Source organism: Macaca fascicularis, chromosome 19 (assembly GCF_037993035.2).
Source record: "Macaca fascicularis isolate 582-1 chromosome 19, T2T-MFA8v1.1".
NCBI lineage: Eukaryota > Metazoa > Chordata > Mammalia > Primates > Cercopithecidae > Macaca > Macaca fascicularis.
In genome coordinates, this window is record NC_088393.1 from 53,992,452 (window position 1) to 54,007,576 (window position 15,125).

General features: G+C 50.0%; 1 protein-coding gene across 1 annotated transcript in view; it reads right to left on the minus strand.

Moving 5' to 3' along the window:
- Positions 1 to 6,731: 6,731 nt before the first annotated feature.
- The window catches only part of NANOS2 (nanos C2HC-type zinc finger 2), a 35,732-nt gene continuing 27,338 nt past the window's right edge, over positions 6,732 to 15,125 (minus strand). Inside the window, exon 2 of the mRNA XM_045379918.3 lies at positions 6,732 to 8,200. Within this exon, the coding sequence (XP_045235853.1) occupies positions 7,790 to 8,200 (411 nt within the window). The 3' untranslated portion in view covers positions 6,732 to 7,789. The remainder of the gene's footprint in view (positions 8,201 to 15,125) is intronic.

Below are 15,125 nucleotides of genomic sequence, written 5' to 3' on the forward strand. Positions count from 1 at the left end.
TGGAGAAGACATGGCCAGATTTGGGATGGATGTTGAGGCTAGAGCCAAGAGGATTTACTAATGAGTGTGAGATTTCTGTTTTGGACTGGATAAGAGGGAGGGAAGGAAGGAAGGAACATGGGGAGGGAGAAAGGAGAAAGGAAGGAGGGCAGAGGAAGAAGGCAAAAACGACAGATGGAGAGACACATTAAGAGAGAATCTGGATCAGGCACAGTGGCTCATGCCTATAATCCCAGCACTTTGTGAGGCCTAGCAGGGAGGATTGCTTGAGGCCAGGAGTTCAAGGCTGCTGTAAACTATGACCACTCCACTGCATTCCAGCCTGGGTGACAGAGCAAGACTTTTTGTGGGAGGGTAGAGAAATGGAGAAACTGAATGATAAACCTAAAAGTGATCTCTCAACATTCTCAGTACAAATTACAAATAAAGACTTTTGTTAATAATGTGATCTTGGCCGGGTGCAGTGGCTCACTCCTGTAATCCCAGCATTTTGGGGGGCCTACGCAGGTGGATCATTTGAGGCCAGGAGTTCGAGACCAGCCTGGGCAACATGGTGAAACCCCATCTGTACTAAAAATACAAAAATTTGCCGGGCGTGGTGGCGCATGCCTGTAGTCCCAGTTACTTGGTAAGCTGGACAGGAGAATTGCTTAAACTCAGGAGGTGGATGTTGCAGTGAGCCAAGATCATGCCACTGCACTCCAGCCTGGGCGACAGAGAGAGACTCTGTCTCAAAAAAAAAAAAACAAAAACAAAAAAACAAAAAAAAAAACCCGTGCAATCTTTTCCCTTCGTTTGTATAAAATTCTCCAGAATGGGCCAGATACTGGTTAGCATTGGAAATCGGGTCTAATCTATGGTCACCACTCACCAGAAGCCCTAGAACCCCACACGTGCACAAATCCAGTGTCAGAGACCAACACGGTGGTAGGCACTCTTGGCCACTGTGGGAGTGTGAGGTGCAGAGACAAAGCCTTGGCCTTATATACTTCAGGGCACAATGGGGACTCTGTGAAGCTCTAGGTCTATCCTTAGTGGATCTAATTTTCCTTCCCTGGTTCTGTGTGGGTGTAGAACTATTTCCCTACTCTCTCTCCTAAGCCCAAAGTGGTGCTGAAGGGAAGAGGCCGTTCTGAAGCATTTGCTTCTCTGCACGGAGAAGCTGCTGTCTTCTCTGATTTCCTCAGGGGTGGGCGAGGTGGTGTCTGATGCACACGGGCGCCATGTAGAAGTCTCCAGTGGCCCCTGCATGCCCACTCTGCCCCTGTGTATCTCCTCTGAGCCCAGGAGGCTGCCCTGTGTGCTCTCCATCTGCCTGCCTCCCTGGTCTCTGGTTCATGGGAGGTAACTGCAGGAGATAGGGCAGGTGCAGGAGAATCACCAACTGTCCTGCATCTGGCCTCGACCTGTCCACACCTGCAGAGCTCTCTGTACCTCTTCCCATAATTCTCTGCATGCAGGCTTCTCACAGGCTCCAGGCCGGACTTTGACACAACACCTACTTCAGTCCAGACTCCCTGGATGCCTCCCCGGAGCCCCAGTTTTCCTGTGGCTGTCATGACAAGGTACTGCAAACTGAGTGGTTTAAAACAAGGGAAACAGGCCAGGCGTGGTGGCTCACGCCTGTAATCCCAACACTTTGGGGCTGAGGTGGGAGGATCACTTGAAGCCAAGTGTTCGAGACCAGCTTGGGCAACAAAGCAAGACTCTTGTGTCTACAAAAAAAAAAAAAAAAAAAAAAAGGAAAAAGAAAAAAAATTAGCTAGGTAGGGTGAGGTGTGCCTGTAGTTGTAGCTACATAGGAGGCTGAGGTGGGAGGATGGCTTGAGCCCAGGAGTTTGAGGCTGCAGTGAACCATGATCACACCACTGCACTCTAGCTTTGAGGACAGAGCAGAACCCTATCTGAAAAAAAAAAAAGAGAAACACAAAACTTGACAACCACTATTTCTCTCTCTCTAGCTCTCTCCTGTCTCACTTTTCCAGGTGTAAAACAGCCTCCACCACCAGCCCCATCATAATCCCTCTGAGTACCGGGGACACTGTCCCTGTTGCTCTCTGAACTGCTGTGCACTTTGGCAGACATCAATCTCTTTATTTATTTATTTATTTATTTACTATTTAATTAATTTATTTTTAGAGATGAAGTCTCGCTGTGTCGCCCAGGTTGGAGGGCAGTCACGTGATCTCGGCTCACTGCAACCTCTGCCACCCGGGTTAAAGCAATTCTCTTGTCTCAGCCTCCTGAGTAGCTGGGATTACAGGCATGCACCACCACACCCAGCTAATGTTTGTATTTTAGTAGAAATGGGGTTTCACCATATTGGCCAGGCTGGTCTCAAACTCCTGACTTCACGTGATCCACCCGCTTCAACCTCCCAAAGTGCTGGGATTACAGGTGTGAAGTCAGTGCACCCTGCCAGTCTCTTTATTAAACTCTCCTCCTGGTTCAGCCTGTTGGTGTGAATTTGAAAGGGGTGCCCCTTCCTTCAGGTGGATGGAGTAGCAGGTAGAAAGATACCAGTCCTCACCTACCCTTGTGCTGGGCTGGGTACCCTTGTGCTGGGCTCTTGCCCTGCAGCAACACCACAGCTCTGGGCTTGGGACTTCTTTTTCATTTTCCCCACTGTCTGATTTAACTTGGGAGTCTTTGCTGGGCAAAGCTGTCTTTTTTTTTTTTTTTTTTTTTTTTTAAATAATTTCACTTTGTAGTCCAGGCTGGAGTGCAGTGGTGACATCTCAGCCCACTGTAACCTCATCCTCCCTGGTTCAAGCGATTTTTGTAGCTGGGATTACAGGCATGTGCCATCATGCCTGACTAATTTTTGTATTTTTAGTAGAGACGAGGTTTCACCACGTTGGCTAGGCTGGTCTCGAACTCCTGACCCCAAGCAGTCCTCTTGCCTCAGCCTCCCAAAGTGCTGAGATTACAGGTGGGAGCTCCATTTTTGGAAAAGAACCTTGTGGGAAGAGGTCTTTAACTGGGGTCTTTGGTTCCCTGTGTAACCACAGGGAACGAAAGAGCCCATGGCTGGGTTTCAGAGTCTAAAAACACACAATGAAGGTCAAGTTCTCAGTGGGGTATGCAGCATTCTGGACTCTCTGCCTGCACCATCTGCCTCTCTGATCTTAACTCAGCCAGATTTCTGCTTATTCTCAATCCCACATCAGGGCCTTTGAACCTGCTCTCCCATCTGCCTGGACAGCCCTTCCCCCAGATATTCTCCAGGTTTCCTCATTTCATTTGCACTCTGCTTAAATGTCACCTCCACCTGACCAGCCTGTATACAGCAGCCTCTCAGCTGGCCGTGGTGGCTCACCTCTGTTCTCCCAGCACTTTGGGAGGCCGAAGTGGGCAGATCACCTGAGGTCAGGTGTTTGAGACCAGCCTCGCTAATATGGTGAAACCCTGTCTCTACTAAAAATACAAAAATTAGCCAGGCATGGTGGTGTGCACCTTTAGTCCCAGCTACTCAAGAGGCTGAGGCACAAGAATTGCTTGAACCCGAGGTGGGAGGTTGCAGTGAGCTGAATGGCACCACTACACTCCAGCCTGGGTCTGTCTCAAAAACAAAACACACAAAAAACCCAGCCTCTCCTCTCAGTCTCCATTCCTGTACTCTGCCTTGCTTCTCTATAAAGGGAAGCACTTGACATTATAGATTTATGGGTTGGCAGTGCTCCCCCCTCCCACTAGCATGACAGCTCCATGGGAGCAGGGACCTTGTCTGTTTTGCTCACCCCTGTACCCTTAATGCCTAGAATAGTGCCTTGCCCCGCGGTGGCTCATGCCTGTAATCCCAGCACTTTGGGAGGCTGAAACGGGTGGGTCACCTGAGGTCAGGAGTTCGAGACCAGCCCAGCCAACATGGCAAAATCCCATCTCTGCTAAAAATAACACAAATTAGCTGGATGTGGTGATGTGCACGTGTAATGCTAGAGACTTGGGAGGCTGAGGCAGGAATCGCTTGAACCCAGGGGGTGGAGGTTGTAATCACTTGAACCCAGCGGGTGGAGGTTGTAATCGTTTGAACCCAGGGGGTGGAGGTTGCAGTGAGCTGAGATCATGCCATTGCACTCCACCCTGGGCAACAAGAGTGAAACTCCGTCTCAAAAAACAAAAGAAAAAGTGTCTTGCCTGAAGTAGGTGCTCAATAAACATTTGTGGAAGAATGAGGTAGAAGAACCCTGATGTTACATGCAACGTTTCCTGCATGTGTGCATTTCCCGGGGTGGGGACTGTACTTTTCTTTTTTCTATTATATTAATTAATTAATTAATTAATTTTTTGAGACAGAATCTTGCTCTGTCTCCCAGGCTGGAGGGCAGTGGTGCGATCTCAGCTCACTGCAACTGGTTCAAGCAATTCTCCTGCCTCAGCCTCCGAGTAGCTGGAATTACAGGCACCTGCCGCCATGCCCAGCTAATATTTTTTCTTTTTCTTTTTTTTTTTTTTTGAGACAGAGTCTTGCTCTGTCACCCAGGCTGGAGTGCAGTGCTGCAATCTTGGTTCACTGTAACTTCTGCTTCCGAGTTCAAGCAATTCTCCTGCCTTAGCTTCCTGAGTAGCTGGGATTACAGGCACGCACTACTATGCCCGGCTAATTTTTGCATTTTTAGTAGAGATGGGGTTTCACCATGTTGGCCAGGCTGGACTCGAACTCCTTACCTCAGGTGATCCGCCCACCTTGTCCTCCCAAAGTGCTGGGATTACAGGCTTGAGCCACCGTGTCAGGCCTAATTTTTGTATTTTTAATAGAGATGAGGTGACCAAGTAGCTGGGACTACAAGTGCATGCCACCACACCCGGCTAATTTTTGCATTTTTAATGGAGACAGGGTGACTAAGTAGCTGGTACTACAGGCATGCACCGCCCCATCTGGCTGATTTTTGTTTTAGTAGAGATAGGGTTTCACCATGTTGGCCAGGCTGGCCTCAAATTCCTGACCTCAGGTGATCTGCCCACCTTGGCCTCCCAAACTGCTGAGATTACAAGCATAAGCCACCACACCCAGCATATTTATTTATTTTTAATTTAATTTTATTTTTTGAAACAGGGTCTCACTTTGTCACCATGACTGGAGTGCAGCATCAAGGTCATATCTCATTGCAGTTTCTAACTCCTGGGCTCAAGTGATCCTCCCGCCTCAGCCTCCCTAGTAGCTGGGACTACAGGCCCATGCCAGCATGCCTGACTATTGCTTTGCATTTTTTGTAGAAACGGGGTCTCACTATATTGGCCAGGCTAGTCTCAAATTCTTGGTCTCAAGTGATTCTCCCACCTCCGCCTCTCCAAGTGTTGAGATTACAAGCGTGAGCCACCATGCAGGGCAGGGACCACAGTTTTCAACACCTCTCCAATGGGTTCTGGGAACTCAAAAAGTTTAAGGACTATCAAAAAGCCGGTCCTGGAAGATCCCGGGAGTTCACAGGGCCAGAGAAACCCATAGACATGACATGAAAAGGGAATGAGGATCAAGGCGGAGGCACGGGAGGAATTTGAGAGCCAGTTCACAGGTTGGCGGATGTATCGGGTGCAGGCTGGGAGGGGAACCAAAGCCCCTTCCTGTCCCGCCTCCAGCTTCCCTGCGTGTTGGGTCTGGCCAATGCAGCTACCTGCTCCTTCCCGCAGCCGCTGAGGACAAAGCCAGATGAGCGGATGGAGACAGAGGCTGGACGCAGTGGCTCACGTTGTAATCCTAGCACTTTGGGAGGCCGAGAAGGGCGGATCACCTGAGGTCAGGAGTTCGAGACCAGCCTGGCCAACATGGTGAAGCCCAATCTCTACTAAAACACACACACACACACACACACACACACATATATATATCTATATAATTAGCCAGTGTGGTGAGGCACTCTGGAGCTTGAGGCAGGAGAATCGCTTGAACCCAGGAGGCAGAGGTTACAATGAGCTGATACTGGGCCACGGCACTCCAGCTTGGGCGACAGAGAGAGACTCCATCACAAACAAACAAAAAAGGCCCGGTGCAGTGGCTCACGCTTGCAATCCCAGCACTTTTAAGAGATCGAGGTGGGCGGATCACCTGAGGTCAGGAGTTCGAGTCCAGCCTGGCCAAAATGGTGAAACTCCATCTCTACTAACAATACAAAAAAAAAAAAAAAAAAAAAAAAAATCTGGGCGCGGTGGTGGGCACCTGTGATCCCAGCTACTTGGGAAGCTGAGGCAGGAGAATCGCTTGAACCCGGGAACTGGAGGATGCAGTGAGCCAAGACTGCACCGTTGGCGCTCCAGCCTGGGCAACAAGAACGAAACTCCACCTCAATAAAGAAAAAACAAAAACCAAAAATAAAAATTACCTGGGTGTAGTGGTGCGCACCTGTAGTCCCGGCTACTCGGTCGCCCCGTCTCTACTAAAAATACAAAAATGGCCGGGTGTGGTGATGCATGTCTTTATTCCCAGCTACTCGGGAGGCTGAAGCAGGAGAATCGCTTGAACCCGAGAGGCGGAAGTTGCAGTGAGCCGAGATTGCGTCATTGCACTCCAGCCTGGGTGACAAGAGCAAAACTCCGTATCAAAAAAAAAAAAAAAAAAAAAGTTAGCCAGGCCTCGTGGGGCGCACCTGTAGTCCCAGCTACTGGAGGGGCTGAGGGAGGATAATCACTTGAACCCGGGCAGGGAGCCGAGATCGCACCACTGCACTCCAGCCTGGGCGACAGAGCAAGACCTTGTCTCACAGACAAACCAAAGACGGAAACAGATACAGCCATTTCAAAGACGACTGAAAAACCTTTTTATTCACCAGAGCTCAATACTCAGGGTCCCAGCCCTGTGCCAAAAACTGAACAACTTAAAATCTGACTGGGGTCCTTCTTTTCTTTGCCCCTAAAATAAAAGCTAGGCCGTTGCCTTTCCCATCCGGGTACTCAAACCCCTGTCTTATCGGCGGTTCCTCGACTTAAAAGTTGGAGGATGAAAAATACAGGAGGAAAAAAAAATATTCTTTAGTCAACTATCACGATTTGGGGGGTCGGATGGGAGGTAGTGGAAAGATGTGCTTCTTGCTGGGAAAAAGGACCCATCGGTGATTTGGGGATGGGGGCACGTGCCGAGTGCAATGGGCTGAACAAGGGGAAGAACAACCAGGGGGCATTGAAAGGTGTCAGCTCACCCCATGACTCTCCATCCGCAGGTGAGCCTATGAAGACACCGTGCCCTCCAGTGACACGGTGCTCTCCAGCGTCCCACTCAGCTCCTGGCGGATGGGTGCTGAGGTCAGGGAAGGAATGAACCGGTGTGGTCCACGATGACACCGTGGTTCTACAGAAGGGTGAAGGTGGAGAAGGCTGGTGTTAAGTGGACATCCCATCTTGAAGTTCTCGGGTTGGCACTTCTCAGCCAGCCTTCTTCAGTGTCTCCTAAGGGCTGGCTTGGGACAGCACCGTGGAATCCTGGAGGTTCAAAAATCCAAGAACTCCACAAGGAACGGAGAAGTTGAAGGGGCAGGGCTCCTGTCACCAGCAGGCCCCACGAGAACAAAAGATCCATGAACCGGGGCCCAGAGGGCGCTACAAGGCCATGCAGGAAGGGTTCCCGCGCACCAAGGACCCTGGGACGCCCACAGGCCAGAGCTCCCAGAGCTGACAGGTCCAAGGGGGCGGGGCTGGCCTGGCTCCCAGGAGTCTCCACTGTTTCAGGATCCAGCCAAGGTGGAGTTCTGGGGGCCAGAAATTCCAAAGGGCTGGGTGACTGGAGGAGAGAGTTTAGGGACTTGGGTGGGACAGACCAGGAGGGTCAGGGGTGCGGGTGGTGGACATCTCACGGTCCTCAGCGCTTGACCCTGCGTCCGGCCGAGTTGCGCCCGCTGCGGCGGTAGAGGGACTGCTGGCCACCGTTGAGCGGGCAGTACTTGAGCGTGTGGGCCTGGTCACCGGTGGCACCGCACACGGGACACACGTAGTGCCTCAGGATGGGACACACCACCACGCCGTCTGGTGTCTTCAGCTGGTGTGAGGAGTAGACGTGGCGGGACTCCCCGTTGTGCTTGCAGAAGTTGCACAGGGTGCCCAGGCCCCCGTTGGCCCCTGATCCTCCCAGCCCCTGATCCTGCCCCAACGGGGGCCCAGGACTTGGCTCCTCAGTCTCTTGGGTCTCCAGCCTTTGCCCCCGATTCGCGATCAGCGCCCACACCACTTGGCTCAGGTTGAAATAGTCCTTCCACATGTCAAAGGGTGGCAGCTGCATGGCACCAAAACAGGGGTGGTGGGCCACTGGAGAGGGGCTGGGGCTGGGGGCCCGTAGGCAAGGGCAGCAGGCGTTTCCCAGAGCAGAAGGGAGCTGCACCCCCTTTTATAATGCCCAGAGACTCTTCTAAGCAAAGGTGGAGCTTAGGATTTAAAGGGCCCACTCCCTGCCCATAACCCCTATCTGACTTTAATTCTTCACAGAGATCTGGAAGGAGATCATTCCCCTGGTCTCTGGTCCCTGCTCTGCTGCCAAGGTGCTCTGTGTCCTCTGGGAAGACAGTTCCACTCTCTGTGCCTCAGTTTCCCTATCTGTTCAAAGAAAGCCCATGTCTGCAAATATCCCCCACCCCTAGGCTGGAGGGGCTACACCCTTCCTAGACTTCAGAGTTACTGCTGATCATCATAGCAACCAGGCTGGGCGCGGTGCCTCACACCTGCACTCTGGGCACTTTGGGAGGCCGAGGCAGGAGGATCGCTTGAGCCCAAGACCTCTAGACCAGCGTGGGCAAAATAGCGAGACCTTGTCTCTACAAAAATAAACAGACAAAAATAATAATAACAACATGACCCGATTTATTTTATTTATTTACTTGAGACAGTGTCTCGCTATGTCACCCAGGCTGGAGTGCAATGCGTGATCTCTGCTCACTGCAACTTCAAGCGATTCTTCTGCCTCAGCCTCCTGAGTAACTGGGATTACAGGCGCCCACCACCAAGCCCGGCTAATTTTTTTGTATTTTTAGTAGAGACAGGGTTTCACCATATTGGCCAGGCTGGTCTGGAACTCCTGACCTCAGGTGATCCACTTGTCTCTGCCTCCCAAAGCGATGGGATTACAGGCGTGAGCCACTGCGCCAGGACTATTATTTTCATTTTACAGAGAAAGATATGAAGCTTGGAGAGGTTAAGGAATGTATCCAAGGTCACACAGCAGGGAAATGGCAGAGTCGGGTTTCATACTCACTCTGGGAACTGGGAATTGAGGTTAGAAGTGGCAGAGGACCTTGGCACAAGACGATTTCACTTAGAATGCCCCCTCTTGGGCTGGGCATGCTGGCTCACGCCTGTAATCCTAATACTTTGGGAGGCTGAGGCTAGAGAATCACTTGAAGCCAGGAGTTTGAGACCAGCCTGGGTAACATAGTGAGACCCTGTCTCTACACATAATAAAAAATCAGCTGGGCATGGTGGCATGTGCCTGTAATCCCAGCTAGTGAGGAGGCTGAGGGAGGAGGATCACTTGAGCCCAGGAGGTTGAGGCTTCAGTTAGCCATGATTGTGCCATTGCACTCCAGCCTGGGCTACAGAGTGAACCCTGTCTCTTTTTTTGTTTTGGAGATGGAGTCTTGCTCTGTCACCCAGGCTGGAGTGCAGTGGCACAATCTCGGCTCACTGCAATCTCCGCCTCCTGGGTTCAAGTGATTCTCCTGCCCCAGCCTCACAAGTAGCTGGGATTACAGGTGCACACCACCACACCTGTTTAATTTTTTGTATTAGTAGAGACGGGATTTTGACATGTTGGCCAGGCTGGTGTGGAACTCCTGACCTCAGGTGATCCACCTGCCTCGGCCTCCCAAAGTGTTGGGATTACAGGCGTGAGCCACTGCACCTGGCCAACCCTGTCTCTTAAACAAACAAACAAACAAACAAAACCCTCTCTTGGCCCTATTCTTGTCTTAAATCCTTCCCGGCCTTTGGAAGCAGCAAAAGCCTTGTCTCCCACCCACCGCACCTACAGGGGTTCTTCTTCCACCCACGGTCTTCATGGACCACCTTGATATTCAACACATAGTTATTGAGGCTCCATGTTGGGTGCTGGAAATTCAGCAGTGACCAAGGCTACCTTATGCTTGCTGCATGAACAAGGTCAGGAGAGCAACCAGTAAATGAGAAACCACTAGACTGTAAAGACCTGCTGACCTGTGAACCGGGTGTTCTGAGAGTGGCTGGCTCAGGGATGGGACTTGGAAGCTGAGACTACTAAGAAGAATCTTCCAGGAAGGGGAACACAAGATACGGAAACTGTGGCTGGGCACGGTGGCTCATGCCTGTAATCCCAGCACTTTGAGAGGCCGAGGTGGGTGGGTCACCTGAGGTCAGGAGTTCGAGACCAACCTGGCCAAGATGGTGAAATCCCCATCTCTACTAAAAATACAAAAATTAGCAGGCTGGGCACAGTGGCTCAAGTCTGTAATCCCAGCACTTTGGGAGGCTGAGGCGGGTGGATCACAAGGTCAGGAGGTTGAGACCAGCCTGGGCAACATGGCGAAACCCCATCTTTACTAAAAATACAGAAATTAGCTGGCGTGGTGGCGGCTTAGTAGCTGTAATCCCAGCTACTCAGGAGGCTGAGGCAAGAGAATCGCTTGAACCTGGGAGGCGGAGGTTGCAGTGAGCTGAGATCGTGCCATTGCACTCCAGCCTGCGTGACAAGAGCAAGACTTCATCTCAAAAAAAAAAATAAAATAAAATAAAATAAAATTGGCTGGGCACAGTGGTGGGTGCCTGTAGTCCCAGCTACTTGGGAGGCTGAGGCAGGAGAATTGCCTGAACCCAGAAGGCGGAGGTTGCAGTGAGTCGAGTTAGGGCCACTGCACTCCAGCCAGCGTGGCAGAGTAAGACTCCATCTCAAAAAAAAAAAAAAAAAGGCCGGGCGCGGTGGCTCAAGCCTGTAATCCCAGCACTTTGGGAGGCCAAGACGGGCGGATCACAAGGTCAGGAGATCGAGACCATCCTGGCTAACATGGTGAAACCCCGTCTCTACTAAAAATACAAAAAAATAGCCGGGCGAGGTGGCGGGTGCCTGTAGTCCCAGCTACTCCGGAGGCTGAGGCAGGAGAATGGCGTGAATCCGGGAGGCGGAGCTTGCAGTGAGCTGAGACCCGGCCACTGCACTCCAGCCTGGGCGACAGAGCGAGACTCCGTCTCAAAAAAAAAAAAAAAAAAAGACATCCTGAAATCTGGGAACAGCAAGGGGGCTGGAGTGGCTAGAATGGAGTGAAGGTTCCAAGATGAAGCCAGCATGGTTTGCAGGGGCTGGACACCCTCAGACTCTGCAATCTCCCTTAGGGTATGTTTTGGAATTGGTGAGGGCGTTTTTGAGTTTGTCACAGTGATTGGGGGTGTGGCTGGATTTAGTGGGTGGGGACCAGGGATGGCAGATATCTCAGCAGTTCGCACCACCAAGACCTGTTCTGGGCCCCACTTACCTTTCCAGTGTCCCACTGAACACCCATCTAGGTAGGAAAACCCATTTATAATTATCCAAATTCAGAGCCTAGCTATGTTTTATATATAAGCACTAGGTGCTTTTTGCGATATTTTAAGATAACACTCATTTTTCCTGGAATGCAACCACTGTGTTCATTCTGGTCTTCAAGCTCTTGGTTTTTCTGAGAACTTTATTCAGTTATTCACCAATTCTAGAAGCCACAACACTCAAGGCAATGCTGCTTGTGGTATCTGTCCCCAAACAACATACCATTTGTTTGTATCTCATTCATGGTGAATTTACACAGAGAGGCTAGTGTCTGCCCCGCTCAGATGATTTTTGGAGTGTCCATACCTGAGCATTCATATACTTAAATAAACATTATTTTATTATAAATTACTGTCTTTTTATTTTCCTTTTATATTTTAGCTAGGACACGATATGCATTTTTGAAAATAAAATTTGTGGCTGGGCGCAGTGGCTCACGCTTGTAATCCCAGCACTCTGGGAGGCCGAGGCAGGTGGATCACTTGAGGTCAGGAGTTCCAGACCAGCCTGGCCAACATGGCAAAACCCTGTTTCTACTAAAAATACAAAAATGAGCTGGGCGTGGTGGCATGCATCTGTAATCCCAGCTACTTGGGAGACTAAGGCAGGAGAATTGTTTGAACTCAGGAGATGGAGGTTGCAGTGAGCTGAGATAGCACCACTGCACTCCAGCCTGGGCGACAGAGCAAGACTCCGTGTCAGGAAAAGAAAATAATAAAATAAAATACAATTTGTATGTTGGTGGGCTATATTACCTATGAGTTTAATGTTCAAAGTCCTAAAGGGGCATTTCAAAATGTTATCTATATTGTTGGGGGTCATTTCTTGGCCCCATCCATTGTCCCAAATTCCCATGCCTGTGACCCCAGCACTTTGGGAGGCTGAGGCAGGAGGGTCACTTGAGCCCAGAAGGTTGAAACCAGTGTGGGCAGCATAGTAAGACCTAGTCTCTACAAAAAGTACAAAAAAGTTAACTGGTGATGCATGCCTGCAGTCCCAGCTACTAAGGAGGCTGAGGCAGGAGGATTGCTTGAAACCAGGAGGCTGAGAGACTTCAGTGAACTGTGTTGGTGACACTGAACTCCAGCCTGGGTGAGGGAGTGAGACCTCATCTCAAAAAAAAAAAAAAAAAAAAAGATCATCTATGATAATGAAGACACAATTGAGGCAATAATCATAGGCAGACTCATTACTGAGCATCTTTAGGCTGGCACCATGCTCAGGGCCCGACCTGTGTCATCTCTAAATCCTCCCAGATCCTGTCAGAGTCCGTTAATAGTCCTGTTTTACAGACGAGCAAAAGGAGACTCAGAGGGGCTCAGGAACTTGTCCAAAGTCATATGGACAGTAAGTGTTAATCTGGGCTGGCTTGGTGGCTCACACCTGTAATCCCAGCATTTTGGGAGGCCCAGACAGGCAGATCACTTGTGGCCAAGAGTTAAGAGACCAGCCTGGCCAACATGGTGAAATCCGGTCTCTACTAAAAACACAAAAATTATCCAGGCACAGTGGCATGTGCCTGTAATCCAAGGTACTTGGGAGAGTGAGACAAGAGAATCGCTTGAACCCAGGAGGTGGAGGTTGCAGTGAGCCCAGATCGCACCACTGGACTCCAACCTGGGTGACAGAGCAAGACTCTGTCTCAAAAAAATAAATTAAAAATAAAAATAATGTTTAAAAAATTGTTACTCTGGATCTGAAACCCAAGACTGCTTGACCTCGAGCTCAGACATCCTCTCAACCCTCTGTGAAGGAGCAGGCAAGCCCGCTGTGAGCCAAGAGTCTGCCTAAGACCCCAAGGGAAAGCAGCAGACCCTGGGGGTCTTGCAGGTATAGAGACAGATGGAGGTGGGAAGCCAGGAAGGATGGGCGTATTTGAGCCAGGTAGCTAGCTATTCAGACACAGAGCAGATGAGACCTGTCAGCCATGGACAGACGTACTCGAGAGCAGAAGAGACCGTGGTCTGCAGAATGGAAGAACAAGGCTCCCCGGGAGGCACCATGATGGGCACGGGGGTCCCTGTGCTGAGTGCTTTCTGCAAATCACAGCCTTGACCTTCCTCGCAGGAGGTGTGAGTTCCCTGTTTGTGCAGGGCCTGGACCCAGTAACCCAGTGACAGTGGTTACAGCTGTGACATCTGTGGGGTGTCTGAGAATGATGTCAGGAGAGGCCGATCCGAGGCTCCATGACTCCCCTTAACAATTGCACCTATTGTTTGGAGAATCCCAGATACTGCTGGCTTGGGAGTGTTTTTATTTTTTATTTTTTTCCCCCTTATTATTTTCTCCCTGATTGTTTTCTTCTAGGATTCTGTTATTTGGGCCACGGATGCTTTCCACCCCCCCACTCCAATTTTATTGGATGAGTTGATTGAAAATATCGCTTATCCTTCTTCAGACGAAGCCCTCTTACTCTGGTGTGGTTGCTGCTATGAGTTAAGGGAACGGGAGATGATACTGACTAGAAATTAATCAGCCCCGGTGTTTACTACGCCCTAACCTCCGCCCCCACCCCAAGGCCACGACCACTGTCTGCTAACCTGACGCCAAGGTGCCCTGTTTATTTGTGAGTTTCCGTCTCCGCCTGATGCCTGGCAGAAAATAGCTCTTGCTGGAGGTCCAGAGATGTGTGGGGAGGGGTAAGAGTTAAAAACCCCGATAAAGTGTGGGGAGAAACACATAAATGGGCCGCAGTGACTCCCAGAGAGACCGAGGGACCCGCTCATGCGGGGACCAAGACGGGAGATGAAGACCAGGGGGAGAGAGACCCCGAGGGCCAGCGAGGTCACCATCATCATCATTGTCCTCATGGACTCTACTGCGTGCTTGCCTATGCCATCTCATTAAGTCCCCAGACAGCCTTGTCAAGTATCTTGTAATATTCTCATTTCACAGAACAGGAAACAGGCTTGGAGGTGACATCTCTCATGGATGTGATTCAGTTAGGCTGGACTCAAATCAAGATCTGGGGCTGGGTGTGGTGGCTCACCCCTGTAATCTCAGCACTTTGGGAGAACGAAACAGGAAGGTCGCCTGAGCCCAGGAGTTTAAGGCCAGCCTGGGCAATATAGTGAGACCCCCATATCTAAAAAAAAAAAATAAAAAATTAGCTGGATGTGGAGGCATGCCTATAGTTTGAGCTACCCAGAAGGCTAAAGTGGGAGGATTGCTTGAGCCCAGTATGTCAGGTAGTGACTGTGCCACTACACTCCATCTGGGCAGGCAGAGCAAGATCCTGTCTCTTAAAAAAAAAAAAGTATATATATTTGTTAAAATTATATATTGTATATATTTATATAGTTATATATAAGTTAATATATATGCTATACTTATAGAATTAGAATCATGATTTACATATATTCTATTTTTATATATTATACATAATATATAACACTATTAATATAGTAATTATATATATATATATTTTTGAGACGGAGTCTCGCTGTGTTGCCCCAGCTGGAGGGCAGTGACGCGATCTCGGCTCACTGCAAGCTCCACCTCCCGGGTTCAAGCGATTTTCCTGCCTCAGCCTCCCAAGTAGCTAGGACTACAGACGCCCGCCACCACGCCTGGCTAATTTTTTGTATTTTTAGTAGAGACGGGGTTTCACCGTGTTAGCCAGGATGGTCTTAATCTTCTGACCTCGTGATCCGCCTGC